Here is a 26,015-nt window from a genome sequence, read left to right as displayed (position 1 = left end):
TCCACCTATAGGTTTAATCTCTGTATAAGTATCGTATCCACCTATAGGTTTAATCTCTGTATCAGTATCCACCTATAGGTTTAATCTCTGTATCAGTATCATGTCCACCTATAGGTTTAATCTCTGTATCAGTATCATGTCCACCTATAGGTTTAATCTCTGTATCATGTCCACCTATAGGTTTAATCTCTGTATCAGTATCCACCTATAGGTTTAATCTCTGTATCATGTCCACCTATAGGTTTAATCTCTGTGTCAGTATCATGTCCACCTATAGGTTTAATCTCTGTATCATGTCCACCTATAGGTTTAATCTCTGTATCAGTATCATGTCCACCTATAGGTTTAATCTCTGTGTCAGTATCATGTCCACCTATAGGTTTAATCTCTGTATCATGTCCACCTATAGGTTTAATCTCTGTATCATGTCCACCTATAGGTTTAATCTTTGTATCAGTATCATGTCCACCTATAGGTTTAATCTCTGTATAAGTATCGTATCCACCTATAGGTTTAATCTCTGTATCAGTATCCACCTATAGGTTTAATCTCTGTATCAGTATCATGTCCACCTATAGGTTTAATCTCTGTATCAGTATCATGTCCACCTATAGGTTTAATCTCTGTATCATGTCCACCTATAGGTTTAATCTCTGTATCAGTATCCACCTATAGGTTTAATCTCTGTATCATGTCCACCTATAGGTTTAATCTCTGTGTCAGTATCATGTCCACCTATAGGTTTAATCTCTGTATCATGTCCACCTATAGGTTTAATCTCTGTATCAGTATCATGTCCACCTATAGGTTTAATCTCTGTATCAGTATCCACCTATAGGTTAAACTCTGTATCAGTATCATGTCCACCTATAGGTTTAATCTCTGTATCAGTATCATGTCCACCTATAGGTTTATTCTCTGTATCATGTCCACCTATAGGTTTAATCTCTGTATCAGTATCATGTTCACCTATAGGTTTAATCTCTGTATCAGTATCCACCTATAGGTTTAATCTCTGTACCATGTCCACCTATAGGTTTAATCTCTGTATCATGTCCACCTATAGGTTTAATCTCTGTATCATGTCCACCTATAGGTTTAATCTCTGTATCAGTATCATGTCCACCTATAGGTTTAATCTCTGTATCAGTATCATGTTCACCTATAGGTTTAATCTCTGTATCATGTCCACCTATAGGTTTAATCTCTGTATCAGTATCATGTTCACCTATAGGTTTAATCTCTGTATCAGTATCCACCTATAGGTTTAATCTCTGTACCATGTCCACCTATAGGTTTAATCTCTGTATCATGTCCACCTATAGGTTTAATCTCTGTATCAGTATCATGTTCACCTATAGGTTTAATCTCTGTATCAGTATCCACCTATAGGTTTAATCTCTGTACCATGTCCACCTATAGGTTTAATCTCTGTATCATGTCCACCTATAGGTTTAATCTCTGTATCATGTCCACCTATAGGTTTAATCTCTGTATCAGTATCATGTTCACCTATAGGTTTAATCTCTGTATCAGTATCCACCTATAGGTTTAATCTCTGTATCAGTATCATGTTCACCTATAGGTTTAATCTCTGTATCAGTATCATGTTCACCTATAGGTTTAATCTCTGTATCATGTCCACCTATAGGTTTAATCTCTGTATCAGTATCATGTCCACCTATAGGTTTAATCTCTGTATCAGTATTGTGTCCACCTATAGGTTTAATCTCTGTATCAGTGTCGTGTCCACCTATAGGTTTAATCTCTGTATCAGTATCCACCTATAGGTTTAATCTCTGTATCAGTATCCACCTATAGGTTTAATCTCTGTATCAGTATCCACCTATAGGTTTAATCTCTGTATCAGTATCATTGTGTATCTATCAATGCCAGAAACACAAACTAACGTATGGGCAAATGGTTGGGATGTTCAATTCGACATGAAATTGTGTGATTGGACTGACAAAGCATAGTGAGAATGGAACATCATTTATTCTAATTATATGGATGGAACTATTTACAGCACTAGGAGCCAAGGAGATGCAACTCCCAAAGATGCAGTTATTACATTGGAAAGTGTATAAACCCAGGGTCGTTACAGTACAAATATTTTCTTTACCTGCACGATCAGTAAGTAGGTGCTATTAAATTATGAAAATGAGAAGTGGGAACGTAATGCAAAACATAAATGAAATGACAAAACCCTATGAGACAAAGAAAAAACTTTATTTTTAAATCCTGATGGATGACCGAGCAGACGGAGGCATGCAAAACAAAACAAGCAGAAATGAGGATTGTAGCCTATGGCATGATGGTAGAGAAATGTTGATAACATGCATTCCAAATACTGTACATCATACAGTATTTGACAGTGTGGACTCGCCTATTATAACAACTCCCAGTTAAATAATAAAAACGAAAAAGCAATGGCCCTGGATGCCATGGTGAGGCTTATTACGCTGTAAATAAATTGAACATGTTTTGCTACATTTGCAGCACATTGAATACATTTAATTTCTAGATTGTTCTCCCCATCAGCAGCAAAACCATGTATTCTCCAGTTAAAATCGTGGTGCGCCTAGGTTTTCACACAACGACCAGAACACATTTTGAACCGTTAGACTGGCCTACATTGGGTACCGGCTAATAAGGATGCTCATGCAAGACAAAGATGCATTTTAATTAGCCTACCGTCTGCACTGTGCCTTGCGTTTATCTCGGGTCCTTTCCAGAATTAGCTATATCGGACGTGCCACAGGCAAAAAGACCTGCGTGATTTATATAGACAATATTACCACGGACAAGACGTTTATATAACACAACAAAGGACATAGAATTTGCCGTTCGAGCTCTGCCCTCTTTCTCAATTGTAATTAGATTCCGTCCGGAAGTAGCCTGTATATCATACGTCATTGTTGTACAAACAGGAATGTTTGAGATAATAAAGTGATGACTTACTCTACAATATAGATGATACATGTGCCATATTATAATCTCAAATTAACAATATGGTCATTGAAGAGAAAACGATAAATCTATTTCAGAAAATGCAAAAACTAATTCAGGCCAACAATGCCACTAATAATAATGTGTGAATAACTACACATGTCCACTAGATGGCGGCATTGAGCTTGTTTTCACAACAAGGCAAAAGTGGTTGTTTAAAATGATTCGTTCTCCCACAAGTCAACTCCTGAATAAAGCACAAAACAGGCCAGCTTACTTTAAACAATTACTTTATTTCTTGTACTTCATTAACTGTGAACAATCTGAAGTGGGTTACTTCCAAGGCAGCAGATAAATGTGACAGCTTTCTTCCAAGGATACCAGTCATTCCTTCAGTACCTGTCCTTAACTGAGACTGCGTCTTGCACCCTATTCCCTATTTAGTGCACTACTTTTGACCAGAGCCCATAGGACTATAGTCAAAAGTGTGCTATATAGTAGTGCACTATAAAAGGGGAATAGGGTGCTATTTCAGAGGCAAGATGAGAGACATTTATATCCACACTGACAGATACAGAGCCAGGACGTTATTTCTGAGCAGACGGTTCAGTTGGCTGTTTTTCATCCCAGAGACGACTACGGGGCACCGCCATGTTTACGTTCCCAAAGCATAGTACGCGTCCCAGATGGCACCCTACTCCTTATATAGTGCTCAACTTTTGACCGGAGCCCATAGGATCAGTGCGAGTCCATGTTTTTGTGTATATTTCAAGGCATTGTAGCCCATAGACCTCTGGTCAAAAGTAGTGCACTATATAGGGAATAGGGTGCCATCTGGGACACAGGCGGTGTTGCCTACCAAGCCCACCCAGGCTCAGCTGACTCCTACATGATACACTGAGATCCTTCATGTTGTACAACAGAAGCAGCCAGTGGTGAAGAATCCTAATCCCAGAGTGTTTCATATCACAATGTAAAAAATATTGCTATTTAAAAAAACGGCGACTCGGCACAAAACCTCGTCCTATTTTAAGTCCCATCCCGCATCCCCATAGCCTCAAAAAAAGAAGGAGACAAGGACATGATTCTAACAAGTGTTAACTGACATGCATTATGAAAACGGAGCAAGGAGCAAGATGGCTGAGCTCTGTGGATGGCATTTCAATTGAACAAAGACCTTAAACTGGATTTCCTTGAAACATTGAGATAAAAACACACAGACAGGATAAAATCTGTTATTGTTCATGATTATTTCATTCATGTCATCATGGCTAGCAGGGGCTTTCAGTTAACATGGTGTATGGTGATGCAGACCTGTTGTGACAGCTAGTGGTGGGTCGGTGTGTTTCATTGGGTTGGGTCAGTGCTACCTAGCAGCAGGGAGGAAAGAGGAACGATCAGGCCTGGGACCAAGCTGACAGTGTTGCTGCTGGTTGAGGGGTTGGTCTGGTGGTCAATGGCGATGTGTGTGTATGTCACAGTATGTCACAATCAGTGCAAAATAGTTTGTCAGTGTGTGTGTGTGTGTGTGTGTGTGTGTACTTGATGGAAATAGGGCTTGTTTGTTTTTCCTCTCTATGAGTTCAATTGGCCGGCAGTTGGGGACGAACGTGTTCTTTCAAAGACATCAGAGAGGAGATGGTCTCTAACAGCCCTGAGAGTGAGAAGCAGAAGAATCCCAACAGAACAGTGGCAACTGTCCCCATGGAGACAGACAACAGGTCAAGTCCTAAATGCATCTTAGCAGGGTGGAGGTCGGTCCAACATTAAAGTTCATGTAGTCGTTCTATATGGGTCAGAACAGGCGGGCTGCGGGGTCACACTACATCATCACATCACACAGCACTTGTTCTTGTGTTTGTGAGGGTCTTTGAAGCGTAGTCGCTGTCTGGAGCGATATTTCTCCAGGTAGGTCAGCTGCTTGCTGTTGATCGCTCCCCTGCGCTTCCTGAGGAGACAGAGAGAGACAGGTCTACTGTTACTCCCTACAGGAACCTCTGTTGTGTCCCAATTGGCACCCTGTTCACGACCTCTGACCAGTGTCCACTCTGGTTAAATAAAAGCAGTGCAACATTTAGGGACTAGGGGCCCACAGGGCTCTGGTTAAAAGCAGTGCAACATTTAGGGACTAGGGGCCCACAGGGCTCTGGTTAAAAGCAGTGCAACATTTAGGGACTAGGGGCCCACAGGGCTCTGGTTAAAAGCAGTGCAACATTTAGGGACTAGGGGCCCACAGGGCTCTGGTTAAAAGCAGTGCAACATTTAGGGACTAGGGGCCCACAGGGCTCTGGTTAAAAGCAGTGCAACATTTAGGGACTAGGGGCCCACAGGGCTCTGGTTAAAAGCAGTGCAACATTTAGGGACTAGGGGCCCACACAGGGCTCTGGTTAAAAGCAGTGCAACATTTAGGGACTAGGGGCCCACAGGGCTCTGGTTAAAAGCAGTGCAACATTTAGGGACTAGGGGCCCACAGGGCTCTGGTTAAAAGCAGTGCAACATTTAGGGACTAGGGGCCCACAGGGCTCTGGTTAAAAGCAGTGCAACATTTAGGGACTAGGGGCCCACACAGGGCTCTGGTTAAAAGCAGTGCAACATTTAGGGACTAGGGGCCCACAGGGCTCTGGTTAAAAGCAGTGCAACATTTAGGGACTAGGGGCCCACAGGGCTCTGGTTAAAAGCAGTGCAACATTTAGGGACTAGGGGCCCACAGGGCTCTGGTTAAAAGCAGTGCAACATTTAGGGACTAGGGGCCCACAGGGCTCTGGTTAAAAGCAGTGCAACATTTAGGGACTAGGGGCCCACAGGGCTCTGGTTAAAAGCAGTGCAACATTTAGGGACTAGGGGCCCACAGGGCTCTGGTTAAAAGCAGTGGAACATTTAGGGACTAGGGGCCCACAGGGCTCTGGTTAAAAGCAGTGCAACATTTAGGGACTAGGGGCCCACAGGGCTCTGGTTAAAAGCAGTGCAACATTTAGGGACTAGGGGCCCACAGGGCTCTGGTTAAAAGCAGTGCAACATTTAGGGACTAGGGGCCCACAGGGCTCTGGTTAAAAGCAGTGCAACATTTAGGGACTAGGGGCCCACAGGGCTCTGGTTAAAAGCAGTGCAACATTTAGGGACTAGGGGCCCACAGGGCTCTGGTTAAAAGCAGTGCAACATTTAGGGACTAGGGGCCCACAGGGCTCTGGTTAAAAGCAGTGCAACATTTAGGGACTAGGGGCCCACAGGGCTCTGGTTAAAAGTAGTGCAACATTTAGGGACTAGGGGCCCACAGGGCTCTGGTTAAAAGCAGTGCAACATTTAGGGACTAGGGGCCCACAGGGCTCTGGTTAAAAGCAGTGCAACATTTAGGGACTAGGGGCCCACAGGGCTCTGGTTAAAAGCAGTGCAACATTTAGGGACTAGGGGCCCACAGGGCTCTGGTTAAAAGCAGTGCAACATTTAGGGACTAGGGGCCCACAGGGCTCTGGTTAAAAGCAGTGCAACATTTAGGGACTAGGGGCCCACAGGGCTCTGGTTAAAAGCAGTGCAACATTTAGGGACTAGGGGCCCACAGGGCTCTGGTTAAAAGCAGTGCAACATTTAGGGACTAGGGGCCCACAGGGCTCTGGTTAAAAGCAGTGCAACATTTAGGGACTAGGGGCCCACAGGGCTCTGGTTAAATAAAAGCAGTGCAACATTGAGGGACTAGGGGCCCACAGGGCTCTGGTTAAAAGCAGTGCAACATTTAGGGACTAGGGGCCCACAGGGCTCTGGTTAAAAGCAGTGCAACATTTAGGGACTAGGGGCCCACAGGGCTCTGGTTAAAAGCAGTGCAACATTTAGGGACTAGGGGCCCACAGGGCTCTGGTTAAAAGCAGTGCAACATTTAGGGACTAGGGGCCCACAGGGCTCTGGTTAAAAGCAGTGCAACATTTGGGGACTAGGGGCCCACAGGGCTCTGGTTAAAAGCAGTGCAACATTTAGGGACTAGGGGCCCACAGGGCTCTGGTTAAAAGCAGTGCAACATTTAGGGACTAGGGGCCCACAGGGCTCTGGTTAAAAGCAGTGCAACATTTAGGGACTAGGGGCCCACAGGGCTCTGGTTAAAAGCAGTGCAACATTTAGGGACTAGGGGCCCACAGGGCTCTGGTTAAAAGCAGTGCAACATTTAGGGACTAGGGGCCCACAGGGCTCTGGTTAAAAGCAGTGCAACATTTAGGGACTAGGGGCCCACAGGGCTCTGGTTAAAAGCAGTGCAACATTTAGGGACTAGGGGCCCACAGGGCTCTGGTTAAAAGCAGTGCAACATTTAGGGACTAGGGGCCCACAGGGCTCTGGTTAAAAGCAGTGCAACATTTGGGGACTAGGGGCCCACAGGGCTCTGGTTAAAAGCAGTGCAACATTTGGGGACTAGGGGCCCACAGGGCTCTGGTTAAAAGCAGTGCAACATTTGGGGACTAGGGGCCCACAGGGCTCTGGTTAAAAGCAGTGCAACATTTAGGAACTAGGGGCCCACAGGGCTCTGGTTAAAAGCAGTGCAACATTTAGGGACTAGGGGCCCACAGGGCTCTGGTTAAAAGCAGTGCAACATTTAGGGACTAGGGGCCCACAGGGCTCTGGTTAAAAGCAGTGCAACATTTGGGGACTAGGGGCCCACAGGGCTCTGGTTAAAAGCAGTGCAACATTTAGGGACTAGGGGCCCACAGGGCTCTGGTTAAAAGCAGTGCAACATTTGGGGACTAGGGGCCCACAGGGCTCTGGTTAAAAGCAGTGCAACATTTAGGGACTAGGGGCCCACAGGGCTCTGGTTAAAAGCAGTGCAACATTTAGGGACTAGGGGCCCACAGGGCTCTGGTTAAAAGCAGTGCAACATTTAGGGACTAGGGGCCCACAGGGCTCTGGTTAAAAGCAGTGCAACATTTAGGGACTAGGGGCCCACAGGGCTCTGGTTAAAAGCAGTGCAACATTTAGGGACTAGGGGCCCACAGGGCTCTGGTTAAAAGCAGTGCAACATTTAGGGACTAGGGGCCCACAGGGCTCTGGTTAAAAGCAGTGCAACATTTAGGGACTAGGGGCCCACACAGGGCTCTGGTTAAAAGCAGTGCAACATTTAGGGACTAGGGGCCCACAGGGCTCTGGTTAAAAGCAGTGCAACATTTAGGGACTAGGGGCCCACAGGGCTCTGGTTAAAAGCAGTGCAACATTTAGGGACTAGGGGCCCACAGGGCTCTGGTTAAAAGCAGTGCAACATTTAGGGACTAGGGGCCCACAGGGCTCTGGTTAAAAGTAGTGCAACATTTAGGGACTAGGGGCCCACAGGGCTCTGGTTAAAAGCAGTGCAACATTTAGGGACTAGGGGCCCACAGGGCTCTGGTTAAAAGCAGTGCAACATTTAGGGACTAGGGGCCCACAGGGCTCTGGTTAAAAGCAGTGCAACATTTAGGGACTAGGGGCCCACAGGGCTCTGGTTAAAAGCAGTGGAACATTTAGGGACTAGGGGCCCACAGGGCTCTGGTTAAAAGCAGTGCAACATTTGGGGACTAGGGGCCCACAGGGCTCTGGTTAAAAGCAGTGCAACATTTAGGGACTAGGGGCCCACAGGGCTCTGGTTAAAAGCAGTGCAACATTTAGGGACTAGGGGCCCACAGGGCTCTGGTTAAAAGCAGTGCAACATTTAGGGACTAGGGGCCCACAGGGCTCTGGTTAAAAGCAGTGCAACATTTAGGGACTAGGGGCCCACAGGGCTCTGGTTAAAAGCAGTGCAACATTTAGGGACTAGGGGCCCACAGGGCTCTGGTTAAAAGCAGTGCAACATTTAGGGACTAGGGGCCCACACAGGGCTCTGGTTAAAAGCAGTGCAACATTTAGGGACTAGGGGCCCACAGGGCTCTGGTTAAAAGTAGTGCAACATTTAGGGACTAGGGGCCCACAGGGCTCTGGTTAAAAGCAGTGCAACATTTAGGGACTAGGGGCCCACAGGGCTCTGGTTAAAAGCAGTGCAACATTTAGGGACTAGGGGCCCACAGGGCTCTGGTTAAAAGCAGTGCAACATTTAGGGACTAGGGGCCCACAGGGCTCTGGTTAAAAGCAGTGCAACATTTAGGGACTAGGGGCCCACAGGGCTCTGGTTAAAAGCAGTGCAACATTTAGGGACTAGGGGCCCACAGGGCTCTGGTTAAAAGCAGTGCAACATTTAGGGACTAGGGGCCCACAGGGCTCTGGTTAAAAGCAGTGCAACATTTAGGGACTAGGGGCCCACAGGGCTCTGGTTAAAAGCAGTGCAACATTTAGGGACTAGGGGCCCACAGGGCTCTGGTTAAAAGCAGTGCAACATTTAGGGACTAGGGGCCCACAGGGCTCTGGTTAAAAGCAGTGCAACATTTAGGGACTAGGGGCCCACAGGGCTCTGGTTAAAAGCAGTGCAACATTTAGGGACTAGGGGCCCACACAGGGCTCTGGTTAAAAGCAGTGCAACATTTAGGGACTAGGGGCCCACAGGGCTCTGGTTAAAAGCAGTGCAACATTTAGGGACTAGGGGCCCACAGGGCTCTGGTTAAAAGCAGTGCAACATTTAGGGACTAGGGGCCCACAGGGCTCTGGTTAAAAGCAGTGCAACATTTAGGGACTAGGGGCCCACACAGGGCTCTGGTTAAAAGTAGTGCAACATTTAGGGACTAGGGGCCCACAGGGCTCTGGTTAAAAGCAGTGCAACATTTAGGGACTAGGGGCCCACAGGGCTCTGGTTAAAAGCAGTGCAACATTTAGGGACTAGGGGCCCACAGGGCTCTGGTTAAAAGCAGTGCAACATTTAGGGACTAGGGGCCCACAGGGCTCTGGTTAAAAGCAGTGCAACATTTAGGGACTAGGGGCCCACAGGGCTCTGGTTAAAAGCAGTGCAACATTTAGGGACTAGGGGCCCACAGGGCTCTGGTTAAAAGCAGTGCAACATTTAGGGACTAGGGGCCCACACAGGGCTCTGGTTAAAAGCAGTGCAACATTTAGGGACTAGGGGCCCACACAGGGCTCTGGTTAAAAGCAGTGCAACATTTAGGGACTAGGGGCCCACAGGGCTCTGGTTAAAAGCAGTGCAACATTTAGGGACTAGGGGCCCACAGGGCTCTGGTTAAAAGCAGTGCAACATTTGGGGACTAGGGGCCCACAGGGCTCTGGTTAAAAGCAGTGCAACATTTAGGGACTAGGGGCCCACAGGGCTCTGGTTAAAAGCAGTGCAACATTTAGGGACTAGGGGCCCACAGGGCTCTGGTTAAAAGCAGTGCAACATTTGGGGACTAGGGGCCCCTTATATGTGAAGCTAAACAGCTTGACACTGTAGCCACACACACACACACACCTTTGCTGTATATAAGGGCCCTCATGTAAAAATACAATTTTAATTCACTTAGGGGATGATTTTCCCAGATCCACACGAAGCCCATTTATTCCTGGACTAAAAAGCACCTTCAATTCAGATTGTCTATTGAGCATCATGGTGCTCAGTCCGGGAGGGTAGTAGGCTTGATGTTTTTCCAGAGAACCTGACCCATAATGTAGAGCCAATGAGTGTCAGAAGAATCCAGAGGTGTGCAGAGCCCTGGCGGAGTGAAAGACACTCCCGGCTCAAACCACATAATCCTCCTCAGAAACAGAGCGGTTCAATCCCTTTCTCCCTCCTCATGATGTCCCATAATCCTCCTCAGTACAGAGCGGTTAAATCCCTTTCTCCCTCCTCATGATGTCCCATAATCCCCCTCAGTACAGAGCGGTTCAATCCCTTTCTCCCTCCTCATGATGTCCCATAATCCTCCTCAGTACAGAGCGGTTAAATCCCTTTCTCCCTCCTCATGATGTCCCATAATCCCCCTCAGTACAGAGCGGTTCAATCCCTTTCTCCCTCCTCATGATGTCCCATAATCCTCCTCAGTACAGAGCGGTTCAATCCCTTTCTCCCTCCTCATGATGTCCCATAATCCTCCTCATGATGCCCCATAATCCTCCTCAGTACAGAGCGGTTCAATCCCTTTCTCCCTCCTCATGATGTCCCATAATCCTCCTCAGTACAGAGCGGTTCAATCCCTTTCTCCCTCCTCATGATGTCCCATAATCCCCCTCAGTACAGAGCGGTTCAATCCCTTTCTCCCTCCTCATGATGTCCCATAATCCCCCTCAGTACAGAGGGGTTCAATCCCTTTCTCCCTCCTCATGATGTCCCATAATCCTCCTCAGTACAGAGCAGTTCAATCCCTTTCTCCCTCCTCATGATGTCCCATAATCCTCCTCAGTACAGAGCGGTTCAATCCCTTTCTCCCTCCTCATGATGTCCCATAATCCCCCTCAGTACAGAGCGGTTCAATCCCTTTCTCCCTCCTCATGATGTCCCCATCTAAATATACAGCTGTCAGATGAAACGGGAACAACACTAAAAAGGTTGAGTGGACTTCCACTCTCATTAAAAACATCAAGAGACGGAAGGTGAGATGTTCCTACTGCCTGATGAACTGAACTGAATCTGGAGGTGGTGTACATACTGCCTGATGAACTGAATCTGGAGGTGGTGTACATACTGCCTGATGAACTGAACTGAATCTAGAGGTGAGGTGTACATACTGCCTGATGAACTGAACTGAATCTGGAGGTGGTGTACATACTGTCTGATGAACTGAATCTGGAGGTGAGGTGTACATACTGCCTGATGAACTGAATCTGGAGGTGGTGTACATACTGCCTGATGAACTGAATCTGGAGGTGGTGTACATACTGCCTGATGAACTGAACTGAATCTAGAGGTGAGGTGTACATACTGCCTGATGAACTGAACTGAATCTAGAGGTGGTGTACATACTGCCTGATGAACTGAATCTGGAGGTGGTGTACATACTGCCTGATGAACTGAATCTGGAGGTGGTGTACATACTGCCTGATGAACTGAACTGAATCTAGAGGTGAGGTGTACATACTGCCTGATGAACTGAACTGAATCTAGAGGTGGTGTACATACTGCCTGATGAACTGAACTGAATCTAGAGGTGAGGTGTACATACTGCCTGATGAACTGAACTGAATCTAGAGGTGGTGTACATACTGCCTGATGAACTGAACTGAATCTGGAGGTGAGGTGTACATACTGCCTGATGAACTGAATCTGGAGGTGAGGTGTACATACTGCCTGATGAACTGAACTGAATCTGGAGGTGAGGTGTACATACTGCCTGATGAACTGAACTGAATCTAGAGGTGAGGTGTACATACTGCCTGATGAACTGAACTGAATCTAGAGGTGGTGTACATACTGCCTGATGAACTGAATCTGGAGGTGAGGTGTTCATACTGCCTGATGAACTGAATCTGGAGGTGGTGTACATACTGCCTGATGAACTGAATCTAGAGGTGAGGTGTACATACTGCCTGATGAACTGAATCTGGAGGTGAGGTGTTCATACTGCCTGATGAACTGAATCTAGAGGTGAGGTGTACATACTGCCTGATGAACTGAATCTAGAGGTGGTGTACATACTGCCTGATGAACTGAACTGAATCTAGAGGTGGTGTACATACTGTCTGATGAACTGAATCTAGAGGTGGTGTTCATACTGCCTGATGAACTGAATCTAGAGGTGAGGTGTACATACTGCCTGATGAACTGAATCTAGAGGTGAGGTGTTCATACTGCCTGATGAACTGAATCTAGAGGTGAGGTGTACATACTGCCTGATGAACTGAATCTAGAGGTGGTGTACATACTGCCTGATGAACTGAACTGAATCTAGAGGTGGTGTACATACTGTCTGATGAACTGAATCTAGAGGTGAGGTGTACATACTGTCTGGTGAACTGAATCTGGAGGTGAGGTGTACATACTGCCTGATGAACTGAATCTGGAGGTGAGGTGTACATACTGCCTGATGAACTGAATCTGGAGGTGAGGTGTACATACTGCCTGATGAACTGAATCTAGAGGTGGTGTACATACTGCCTGATGAACTGAATCTAGAGGTGGTGTACATACTGCCTGATGAACTGAATCTGGAGGTGGTGTACATACTGCCTGATGAACTGAACTGAATCTGGAGGTGAGGTGTACATACTGCCTGATGAACTGAATCTGGAGGTGGTGTACATACTGTCTGATGAACTGAATCTAGAGGTGAGGTGTACATACTGCCTGATGAACTGAATCTAGAGGTGGTGTACATACTGCCTGATGAACTGAACTGAATCTAGAGGTGAGGTGTTCATACTGCCTGATGAACTGAATCTGGAGGTGGTGTACATACTGCCTGATGAACTGAACTGAATCTAGAGGTGAGGTGTTCATACTGCCTGATGAACTGAATCTGGAGGAGAGGTGTACATACTGCCTGATGAACTGAACTGAATCTGGAGGTGGTGTACATACTGCCTGATGAACTGAATCTGGAGGTGAGGTGTACATACTGCCTGATGAACTGAATCTGGAGGTGAGGTGTACATACTGCCTGATGAACTGAATCTGGAGGTGAGGTGTACATACTGCCTGATGAACTGAATCTAGAGGTGGTGTACATACTGCCTGATGAACTGAATCTAGAGGTGGTGTACATACTGCCTGATGAACTGAACTGAATCTGGAGGTGGTGTACATACTGCCTGATGAACTGAATCTGGAGGTGAGGTGTTCATACTGCCTGATGAACTGAATCTAGAGGTGGTGTACATACTGCCTGATGAACTGAACTGAATCTAGAGGTGGTGTACATACTGCCTGATGAACTGAACTGAATCTAGAGGTGAGGTGTACATACTGTCTGATGAACTGAATCTGGAGGTGAGGTGTACATACTGCCTGATGAACTGAATCTGGAGGTGAGGTGTTCATACTGCCTGATGAACTGAATCTGGAGGTGAGGTGTACATACTGCCTGATGAACTGAACTGAATCTAGAGGTGAGGTGTACATACTGCCTGATGAACTGAACTGAATCTAGAGGTGGTGTACATACTGCCTGATGAACTGAACTGAATCTAGAGGTGAGGTGTACATACTGCCTGATGAACTGAACTGAATCTAGAGGTGGTGTACATACTGCCTGATGAACTGAACTGAATCTGGAGGTGAGGTGTACATACTGCCTGATGAACTGAATCTGGAGGTGAGGTGTACATACTGCCTGATGAACTGAACTGAATCTGGAGGTGAGGTGTACATACTGCCTGATGAACTGAACTGAATCTAGAGGTGAGGTGTACATACTGCCTGATGAACTGAACTGAATCTAGAGGTGGTGTACATACTGCCTGATGAACTGAATCTGGAGGTGAGGTGTTCATACTGCCTGATGAACTGAATCTGGAGGTGGTGTACATACTGCCTGATGAACTGAATCTAGAGGTGAGGTGTACATACTGCCTGATGAACTGAATCTGGAGGTGAGGTGTTCATACTGCCTGATGAACTGAATCTAGAGGTGAGGTGTACATACTGCCTGATGAACTGAATCTAGAGGTGGTGTACATACTGCCTGATGAACTGAACTGAATCTAGAGGTGGTGTATATACTGTCTGATGAACTGAATCTAGAGGTGGTGTTCATACTGCCTGATGAACTGAATCTAGAGGTGAGGTGTACATACTGCCTGATGAACTGAATCTAGAGGTGAGGTGTTCATACTGCCTGATGAACTGAATCTAGAGGTGAGGTGTACATACTGCCTGATGAACTGAATCTAGAGGTGGTGTACATACTGCCTGATGAACTGAACTGAATCTAGAGGTGGTGTACATACTGTCTGATGAACTGAATCTAGAGGTGAGGTGTACATACTGTCTGGTGAACTGAATCTGGAGGTGAGGTGTACATACTGCCTGATGAACTGAATCTGGAGGTGAGGTGTACATACTGCCTGATGAACTGAATCTGGAGGTGAGGTGTACATACTGCCTGATGAACTGAATCTAGAGGTGGTGTACATACTGCCTGATGAACTGAATCTAGAGGTGGTGTACATACTGCCTGATGAACTGAATCTGGAGGTGGTGTACATACTGCCTGATGAACTGAACTGAATCTGGAGGTGAGGTGTACATACTGCCTGATGAACTGAATCTGGAGGTGGTGTACATACTGTCTGATGAACTGAATCTAGAGGTGAGGTGTACATACTGCCTGATGAACTGAATCTAGAGGTGGTGTACATACTGCCTGATGAACTGAACTGAATCTAGAGGTGAGGTGTTCATACTGCCTGATGAACTGAATCTGGAGGTGGTGTACATACTGCCTGATGAACTGAACTGAATCTAGAGGTGAGGTGTTCATACTGCCTGATGAACTGAATCTGGAGGAGAGGTGTACATACTGCCTGATGAACTGAACTGAATCTGGAGGTGGTGTACATACTGCCTGATGAACTGAATCTGGAGGTGAGGTGTACATACTGCCTGATGAACTGAATCTGGAGGTGAGGTGTACATACTGCCTGATGAACTGAATCTGGAGGTGAGGTGTACATACTGCCTGATGAACTGAATCTAGAGGTGGTGTACATACTGCCTGATGAACTGAATCTAGAGGTGGTGTACATACTGCCTGATGAACTGAACTGAATCTGGAGGTGGTGTACATACTGCCTGATGAACTGAATCTGGAGGTGAGGTGTTCATACTGCCTGATGAACTGAATCTAGAGGTGGTGTACATACTGCCTGATGAACTGAACTGAATCTAGAGGTGGTGTACATACTGCCTGATGAACTGAACTGAATCTAGAGGTGAGGTGTACATACTGTCTGATGAACTGAATCTGGAGGTGAGGTGTACATACTGCCTGATGAACTGAATCTGGAGGTGAGGTGTTCATACTGCCTGATGAACTGAATCTGGAGGTGAGGTGTACATACTGCCTGATGAACTGAACTGAATCTGGAGGTGAGGTGTACATACTGCCTGATGAACTGAATCTGGAGGTGAGGTGTTCATACTGCCTGATGAACTGAATCTGGAGGTGAGGTGTTCATACTGCCTGATGAACTGAATCTGGAGGTGAGGTGTTCATACTGCCTGATGAACTGAATCTAGAGGTGGTGTACATACTGCCTGATGAACTGAATCTAGAGGTGAGGTGTACATACTGCCTGATGAACTGAATCTGGAGGTGAGGTGTACATACTGCCTGATGAACTGAATCTGGAGGTGAGGTGTACATACTGCCTGATGAACTGAACTGAATCTGGAGGTGAGGTGTTCATACTGCCTGATGAACTGAATCTAGAGGTGGTGTACATACTGCCTGATGAACTGAATCTGGAGGTGAGGTGTTCATACTGCCTGATGAACTGAATCTGGAGGTGGTGTACATACTGCCTGATGAACTGAATCTAGAGGTGGTGTACATACTGCCTGATGAACTGAATCTGGAGGTGAGGTGTACATACTGCCTGATGAACTGAATCTGGAGGTGAGGTGTACATACTGCCTGATGAACTGAATCTGGAGGTGAGGTGTACATACTGCCTGATGAACTGAATCTAGAGGTGGTGTACATACTGCCTGATGAACTGAATCTAGAGGTGGTGTACATACTGCCTGATGAACTGAATCTGGAGGTGAGGTGTACATACTGCCTGATGAACTGAATCTGGAGGTGAGGTGTACATACTGCCTGATGAACTGAATCTGGAGGTGAGGTGTACATACTGCCTGATGAACTGAACTGAATCTGGAGGTGGTGTACATACTGCCTGATGAACTGAATCTAGAGGTGAGGTGTTCATACTGCCTGATGAACTGAACTGAATCTAGAGGTGAGGTGTTCATACTGCCTGATGAACTGAATCTGGAGGTGAGGTGTACATACTGCCTGATGAACTGAATCTGGAGGTGAGGTGTACATACTGCCTGATGAACTGAATCTAGAGGTGGTGTACATACTGCCTGATGAACTGAATCTGGAGGTGAGGTGTACATACTGCCTGATGAACTGAATCTAGAGGTGAGGTGTACATACTGCCTGATGAACTGAATCTAGAGGTGAGGTGTACATACTGCCTGATGAACTGAATCTAGAGGTGGTGTACATACTGCCTGATGAACTGAATCTGGAGGTGAGGTGTACATACTGCCTGATGAACTGAATCTGGAGGTGAGGTGTACATACTGCCTGATGAACTGAATCTGGAGGTGAGGTGTACATACTGCCTGATGAACTGAATCTAGAGGTGAGGTGTTCATACTGCCTGATGAACTGAACTGAATCTAGAGGTGGTGTACATACTGCCTGATGAACTGAACTGAATCTGGAGGTGGTGTACATACTGCCTGATGAACTGAACTGAATCTAGAGGTGGTGTACATACTGCCTGATGAACTGAATCTGGAGGTGAGGTGTACATACTGCCTGATGAACTGAACTGAATCTAGAGGTGGTGTTCATACTGCCTGATGAACTGAATCTGGAGGTGAGGTGTACATACTGCCTGATGAACTGAATCTGGAGGTGAGGTGTACATACTGCCTGATGAACTGAACTGAATCTAGAGGTGAGGTGTACATACTGCCTGATGAACTGAACTGAATCTAGAGGTGAGGTGTACATACTGCCTGATGAACTGAATCTGGAGGTGAGGTGTACATACTGCCTGATGAACTGAACTGAATCTAGAGGTGAGGTGTACATACTGCCTGATGAACTGAATCTGGAGGTGGTGTACATACTGCCTGATGAACTGAACTGAATCTGGAGGTGAGGTGTACATACTGCCTGATGAACTGAATCTAGAGGTGAGGTGTACATACTGCCTGATGAACTGAATCTGGAGGTGAGGTGTACATACTGCCTGATGAACTGAATTGAATCTGGAGGTGAGGTGTACATACTGCCTGATGAACTGAACTGAATCTGGAGGTGGTGTACATACTGCCTGATGAACTGAACTGAATCTGGAGGTGAGGTGTTCATACTGCCTGATGAACTGAATCTGGAGGTGGTGTACATACTGCCTGATGAACTGAATCTAGAGGTGAGGTGTACATACTGCCTGATGAACTGAATCTGGAGGTGAGGTGTACATACTGCCTGATGAACTGAACTGAATCTGGAGGTGGTGTACATACTGCCTGATGAACTGAATCTAGAGGTGAGGTGTACATACTGCCTGATGAACTGAATCTGGAGGTGGTGTACATACTGCCTGATGAACTGAATCTAGAGGTGGTGTACATACTGCCTGATGAACTGAATCTAGAGGTGAGGTGTACATACTGCCTGATGAACTGAATCTGGAGGTGAGGTGTACATACTGCCTGATGAACTGAATCTGGAGGTGAGGTGTACATACTGCCTGATGAACTGAACTGAATCTGGAGGTGAGGTGTTCATACTGCCTGATGAACTGAATCTAGAGGTGGTGTACATACTGCCTGATGAACTGAATCTGGAGGTGAGGTGTTCATACTGCCTGATGAACTGAATCTGGAGGTGGTGTACATACTGCCTGATGAACTGAATCTAGAGGTGGTGTACATACTGCCTGATGAACTGAATCTGGAGGTGAGGTGTACATACTGCCTGATGAACTGAATCTGGAGGTGAGGTGTACATACTGCCTGATGAACTGAATCTGGAGGTGAGGTGTACATACTGCCTGATGAACTGAATCTAGAGGTGGTGTACATACTGCCTGATGAACTGAATCTAGAGGTGGTGTACATACTGCCTGATGAACTGAATCTGGAGGTGAGGTGTACATACTGCCTGATGAACTGAATCTGGAGGTGAGGTGTACATACTGCCTGATGAACTGAATCTGGAGGTGAGGTGTACATACTGCCTGATGAACTGAACTGAATCTGGAGGTGGTGTACATACTGCCTGATGAACTGAATCTAGAGGTGAGGTGTTCATACTGCCTGATGAAATGAACTGAATCTAGAGGTGAGGTGTTCATACTGCCTGATGAACTGAATCTGGAGGTGAGGTGTACATACTGCCTGATGAACTGAATCTGGAGGTGAGGTGTACATACTGCCTGATGAACTGAATCTAGAGGTGGTGTACATACTGCCTGATGAACTGAATCTGGAGGTGAGGTGTACATACTGCCTGATGAACTGAATCTAGAGGTGAGGTGTACATACTGCCTGATGAACTGAATCTAGAGGTGAGGTGTACATACTGCCTGATGAACTGAATCTAGAGGTGGTGTACATACTGCCTGATGAACTGAATCTGGAGGTGAGGTGTACATACTGCCTGATGAACTGAATCTGGAGGTGAGGTGTACATACTGCCTGATGAACTGAATCTGGAGGTGAGGTGTACATACTGCCTGATGAACTGAATCTAGAGGTGAGGTGTTCATACTGCCTGATGAACTGAACTGAATCTAGAGGTGGTGTACATACTGCCTGATGAACTGAACTGAATCTGGAGGTGGTGTACATACTGCCTGATGAACTGAACTGAATCTAGAGGTGGTGTACATACTGCCTGATGAACTGAATCTGGAGGTGAGGTGTACATACTGCCTGATGAACTGAACTGAATCTAGAGGTGGTGTTCATACTGCCTGATGAACTGAATCTGGAGGTGAGGTGTACATACTGCCTGATGAACTGAATCTGGAGGTGAGGTGTACATACTGCCTGATGAACTGAACTGAATCTAGAGGTGAGGTGTACATACTGCCTGATGAACTGAACTGAATCTAGAGGTGAGGTGTACATACTGCCTGATGAACTGAATCTGGAGGTGAGGTGTACATACTGCCTGATGAACTGAACTGAATCTAGAGGTGAGGTGTACATACTGCCTGATGAACTGAATCTGGAGGTGGTGTACATACTGCCTGATGAACTGAACTGAATCTGGAGGTGAGGTGTACATACTGCCTGATGAACTGAATCTAGAGGTGAGGTGTACATACTGCCTGATGAACTGAATTGAATCTGGAGGTGAGGTGTACATACTGCCTGATGAACTGAACTGAATCTGGAGGTGGTGTACATACTGCCTGATGAACTGAACTGAATCTGGAGGTGAGGTGTTCATACTGCCTGATGAACTGAATCTGGAGGTGGTGTACATACTGCCTGATGAACTGAATCTAGAGGTGAGGTGTACATACTGCCTGATGAACTGAATCTGGAGGTGAGGTGTACATACTGCCTGATGAACTGAACTGAATCTGGAGGTGGTGTACATACTGCCTGATGAACTGAATCTGGAGGTGAGGTGTACATACTGCCTGATGAACTGAACTGAATCTGGAGGTGGTGTACATACTGCCTGATGAACTGAATCTGGAGGTGAGGTGTACATACTGCCTGATGAACTGAATCTGGAGGTGGTGTACATACTGCCTGATGAACTGAATCTGGAGGTGAGGTGTACATACTGCCTGATGAACTGAATCTGGAGGTGGTGTACATACTGCCTGATGAACTGAATCTGGAGGTGAGGTGTACATACTGCCTGATGAACTGAACTGAATCTGGAGGTGGTGTACATACTGCCTGATGAACTGAATCTAGAGGTGGTGTACATACTGCCTGATGAACTGAATCTAGAGGTGGTGTACATACTGCCTGATGAACTGAATCTGGAGGTGGTGTACATACTGCCTGATGAACTGAATCTAGAGGTGGTGTACATACTGCCTGATGAACTGAATCTAGAGGTGAGGTGTACATACTGCCTGATGAACTGAATCTAGAGGTGAGGTGTACATACTGCCTGATGAACTGAATCTAGAGGTGAGGTGTACATACTGCCTGATGAACTGAATCTAGAGGTGAGGTGTTCATACTGCCTGATGAACTGAATCTGGAGGTGGTGTACATACTGCCTGATGAACTGAATCTAGAGGTGGTGTACATACTGCCTGATGAACTGAATCTAGAGGTGAGGTGTACATACTGCCTGATGAACTGAATCTAGAGGTGAGGTGTACATACTGCCTGATGAACTGAATCTAGAGGTGAGGTGTACATACTGCCTGATGAACTGAATCTGGAGGTGAGATGTACATACTGCCTGATGAACTGAATCTGGAGGTGGTGTACATACTGCCTGATGAACTGAATCTAGAGGTGGTGTACATACTGCCTGATGAACTGAATCTGGAGGTGAGGTGTACATACTGCCTGATGAACTGAATCTAGAGGTGGTGTACATACTGCCTGATGAACTGAATCTAGAGGTGGTGTACATACTGCCTGATGAACTGAATCTAGAGGTGGTGTACATACTGCCTGATGAACTGAACTGAATCTGGAGGTGAGGTGTACATACTGCCTGATGAACTGAATCTAGAGGTGGTGTACATACTGCCTGATGAACTGAATCTAGAGGTGGTGTACATACTGCCTGATGAACTGAATCTAGAGGTGGTGTACATACTGCCTGATGAACTGAACTGAATCTAGAGGTGGTGTACATACTGCCTGATGAACTGAACTGAATCTAGAGGTGGTGTACATACTGCCTGATGAACTGAACTGAATCTAGAGGTGGTGTACATACTGCCTGATGAACTGAATCTGGAGGTGGTGTACATACTGCCTGATGAACTGAATCTGGAGGTGGTGTACATACTGCCTGATGAACTGAATCTAGAGGTGGTGTACATACTGCCTGATGAACTGAATCTGGAGGTGGTGTACATACTGCCTGATGAACTGAATCTAGAGGTGAGGTGTACATACTGCCTGATGAACTGAATCTGGAGGTGGTGTACATACTGCCTGATGAACTGAATCTAGAGGTGGTGTACATACTGCCTGATGAACTGAATCTAGAGGTGAGGTGTACATACTGCCTGATGAACTGAATCTAGAGGTGAGGTGTACATACTGCCTGATGAACTGAATCTGGAGGTGAGATGTACATACTGCCTGATGAACTGAATCTGGAGGTGGTGTACATACTGCCTGATGAACTGAATCTAGAGGTGGTGTACATACTGCCTGATGAACTGAATCTAGAGGTGGTGTACATACTGCCTGATGAACTGAACTGAATCTAGAGGTGGTGTACATACTGCCTGATGAACTGAACTGAATCTGGAGGTGAGGTGTACATACTGCCTGATGAACTGAATCTAGAGGTGGTGTACATACTGCCTGATGAACTGAATCTAGAGGTGGTGTACATACTGCCTGATGAACTGAACTGAATCTAGAGGTGGTGTACATACTGCCTGATGAACTGAACTGAATCTAGAGGTGGTGTACATACTGCCTGATGAACTGAACTGAATCTAGAGGTGGTGTACATACTGCCTGATGAACTGAACTGAATCTAGAGGTGGTGTACATACTGCCTGATGAACTGAACTGAATCTAGAGGTGGTGTACATACTGCCTGATGAACTGAACTGAATCTAGAGGTGGTGTACATACTGCCTGATGAACTGAATCTGGAGGTGAGGTGTACATACTGCCTGATGAACTGAATCTGGAGGTGGTGTACATACTGCCTGATGAACTGAACTGAATCTGGAGGTGAGGTGTACATACTGCCTGATGAACTGAATCTAGAGGTGAGGTGTACATACTGCCTGATGAACTGAATCTGGAGGTGGTGTACATACTGCCTGATGAACTGAACTGAATCTGGAGGTGAGGTGTACATACTGCCTGATGAACTGAATCTAGAGGTGAGGTGTACATACTGCCTGATGAACTGAATCTGGAGGTGGTGTACATACTGCCTGATGAACTGAACTGAATCTGGAGGTGAGGTGTACATACTGCCTGATGAACTGAACTGCCTCCTCATACTTCATCCCGCCCTCGATCAGAGCCAGAGCCACCAGCACAGGAGCCCTGGAGGGAGAAACACAAAGAAACAGCCTTTACATGCTGCTACTAATACTGGGACTTAAAGACACAGTCAGACTGCTGTTAATACTGGGACTTAAAGACACAGTCAGACTGCTACTAATACTGGGACTTAAAGACACAGTCAGACTGCTGTTAATACTGGGACTTAAAGACACAGTCAGACTGATACTAATACTGGGACTTAAAGACACAGTCAGACTGCTGTTAATACTGGGACTCAAAGACACAGTCAGACTGCTACTAATACTGGGACTTAAAGACACAGTCAGACTGCTACTAATACTGGGACTTAAAGACACAGTCAGACTGCTACTAATACTGGGACTTAAAGACACAGTCAGACTGCTGTTAATACTGGGACTTAAAGACACAGTCAGACTGCTACTAATACTGGGACTTAAAGACACAGTCAGACTGCTGTTAATACTGGGACTTAAAGACACAGTCAGAACCTTATGGGCCCTGGTCAAAAGTAGTGCACTTAATAGGGAATATAGCGCCATTTGGGACGTTAGAAACAGCATTCACATATTAAGACGGGGAATTAAAGACATCCATTAGTATCCTTCCTGTTATGCCCCCAGCAACGTCTCTCTCTCCATGTTGTCACAACACAGCCAGTTCCCAGGGAATGGAGTTCATTCTGGTTTGGACAAAGGAAAGCCCTGCTGCGGGTTGAGAGCTGGAACTAGTTGTGCTGTATTTGGCCACTAATATTTACAGGTAACAAATCATTAGGAAAAGCTGTAGCCCACTTTCCCCTTTTCTAGCCTTATATGGGTTGTTGCTGTGGTTACGGTAAGTCAGTGTGGAAATAGAGAGCTGAAGAGCATAACACCACTAACACAAACACAGGACTTCTAGGAATCAGTGAAACAGATGAGGTGCCTGCCTGCATGGACATGAGACATTCAAACATATTCATCTAACTCTACCCTGTCAAGCCATATCAGCCCCCAGACCACTTAGACGTTGCAGAGGTTACCAGCTGAAAGCCAAAGACTCCCCAGCTGATTAACAGGACAACAAACAGTTCAGAGTAAAGTCAACATTGGAGCCCTGTCAAAAACCACAGACGAGTCCCAGAGGAGGTCTCCAGTACGTCAGAGATAGACGGTGCTTCACCAACCCAGGGAGGAGAGGCTGGGGAGGGCTGGGGGGCTCCTTCAGCTAACCCAGGGAGGGGAGGCTGGGGAGGTCAGGGGGCTGGGGAGCTCCTTCAGCTAACCCAGGGAGGGGAGGCTGGGGAGCTCCTTCAGCTAACACAGGAGGGGAGGGAAGAGCCTGGGGAGGCCAGGGGGCTGGGGAGCTCCTTCAGCTAACACAGGATGGGGAGGGAAGAGCCTGGGGAGGCCAGGGGGCTGGGGAGCTCCTTCAGCTAACACAGGATGGGGAGGGAAGAGCCTGGGGAGGCCAGGAGGCTGGGGAGCTCCTTCAACTAACACAGGAGGGGAGGGAAGAGCCTGGGGAGGCCAGGAGGCTGGGGAGGTCCTTCAGCTAACACAGGAGGGGAGGGAAGAGCCTGGGGAGGCCAGGGGGCTGGGGAGCTCCTTCAGCTAACACAGGAGGGGAGGGAAGAGCCTGGGGAGGCCAGGGGGCTGGGGTGGCTCCTTCAGCTAACACAGAGAGGGGAGGGAGAGAAGAGCCTGGGGAGGGCTGGGGTGGCTCCTTCAGCAGAGAGGGGAGGGAGAGAAGAGCCTGGGGAGGCCAGGGGGCTGGGGAGCTCCTTCAGCTAACACAGGAGGGGAGGGAGAGAAGAGCCTGGGGAGGTCAGGGGGCTGGGGTGGCTGCTTCAGCTTACCCAGAGAGGGGAACGGAAGAGGCTGGGGAAGTCAGGGGGCTGGGGGGGCTCCTTCAGCTAACACAGGAGGGGAGGGGAACAGGGGCTCCTTCAGCTTACCCAGGAGGGGAGGGAGAGAAGAGCCTGGGGAGGTCAGGGGGCTGGGGTGGCTCCTTCAGCTAACACAGAGAGGGGAGGGAGAGAAGAGCCTGGGGAGGCCAGGGGGCTGGGGAGCTCCTTCAGCTAACACAGAGAGGGGAGGGAGGGAAGAGCCTGGGGAGGTCAGGGGGCTCCTTCAGCTAACACAGAGAGGGGAGGGAGGGAAGAGCCTGGGGAGGTCAGGGGGCTCCTTCAGCTAACACAGGAGGGAAGAGCCTGGGGATGTCAGGGGGCTGCTTCAGCTAACACAGAGAGGGGAACGGAAGAGGCTGGGGAAGTCAGGGGGCTGGGGGGGCTCCTTCAGCTAACACAGGAGGGGAGGGGAACAGGGGCTCCTTCAGCTTCCTACCAATGAGCTCAACCATTATTAGTACCTAAGGCCTGGTTTAAAGGCTCCCTATTGCCCACAGGGCTCTGGTCAAAAGTAGTGCACTATGTATAGAATAGGGTACCATTTGAGAAATTTTCTCCTCTACTAGCTAATATACTCCATCAGTACAGATGTGACTCGTTGTCTCTCCTCTGCCATAGAGGACACCTGAAGGAACACCAGACAGGACAGTGCTAAAATGAGCCTGGTAACCAGATCAGTTTGTGCTTCTATTTAGTCAACTCCTCTGTTATGTTGGTTGGCATGCCAACCATAAGAACTAATTTACGGCATGGCCAACCATAAGAACTAATGTACGGCATGGCCAACCATAAGAACTAATGTACGGCATGGCCAACCGTAAGAACTAATTTACGGCATGGCCAACCGTGAGAACTAATGTACGGCATGGCCAACCATAAGAACTAATGTATGGCATGGCCAACCGTAAGAACTAATGTACGGCATGGCCAACCATAAGAACTAATGTACGGCATGGCCAACCATAAGAACTAATGTATGGTAATGTACGGCATGGCCAACCATAAGAACTAATGTATGGTAATGTACGGCATGGCCAACCGTAAGAACTAATGTACGGCATGGCCAACCATAAGAACTAATGTACGGCATGGCCAACCATAAGAACTAATGTACGGCATGCCAACGGGAGTCCAGAGGCTCAACTACAGAACATACATTACAAGTCTGGGCGTGGCCAACCAGAATACAGCTAACTGACATTTCACAAGACGACTTGGCAACATCCCAAATGGCACCCTATTCCCTATATAGTGCACTACTTTTGACCAGAGTTCTGGTGAGCTAACTAGTAGAGATCCAATCTGAGAGGATACACTTACCGACACACAATAGAAATAAATACTGCGTCAACGTTTTTCAGAACTCAACCTCTGTGCTTTGAATAATAAACGGTGGATTAGTTGTGAAGGAGTGGC

At 47.0% G+C, this 26,015-nt stretch overlaps 2 protein-coding genes across 12 annotated transcripts in view; both read right to left on the bottom strand.

Annotated features, from left to right (window-relative positions):
• dync1i1 (dynein, cytoplasmic 1, intermediate chain 1) overlaps window positions 1-3,096 on the bottom strand; it is a 29,625-nt gene extending 26,529 nt beyond the window's left edge. For all 10 annotated transcript variants that reach the window (XM_036935869.1, XM_036935882.1, XM_036935886.1 and 7 more), the window contains exon 1: window positions 2,695-3,096. The gene's annotated coding sequence lies outside the window, so the exon portion shown is untranslated. The remainder of the gene's footprint in view (window positions 1-2,694) is intronic.
• Window positions 3,097-3,222: 126 nt separating this feature from the next.
• The window catches only part of ptp4a3b (protein tyrosine phosphatase 4A3b), a 61,893-nt gene continuing 39,100 nt past the window's right edge, over window positions 3,223-26,015 (bottom strand). For both annotated transcript variants that reach the window (XM_036935926.1, XM_036935931.1), the window contains exons 5-6: window positions 22,655-22,729; window positions 3,223-4,897 (exon numbers count right to left, since the gene is read on the bottom strand). In XM_036935926.1, coding sequence (XP_036791821.1) covers window positions 4,780-4,897; window positions 22,655-22,729 — 193 coding nt within the window. In that variant the 3' untranslated portion in view covers window positions 3,223-4,779. The remainder of the gene's footprint in view (window positions 4,898-22,654; window positions 22,730-26,015) is intronic.

This window comes from Oncorhynchus mykiss, chromosome 2, assembly GCF_013265735.2.
Source record: "Oncorhynchus mykiss isolate Arlee chromosome 2, USDA_OmykA_1.1, whole genome shotgun sequence".
NCBI classification, from domain to species: domain Eukaryota; kingdom Metazoa; phylum Chordata; class Actinopteri; order Salmoniformes; family Salmonidae; genus Oncorhynchus; species Oncorhynchus mykiss.
This window is presented reverse-complemented; position numbering and strand designations above follow the sequence as displayed.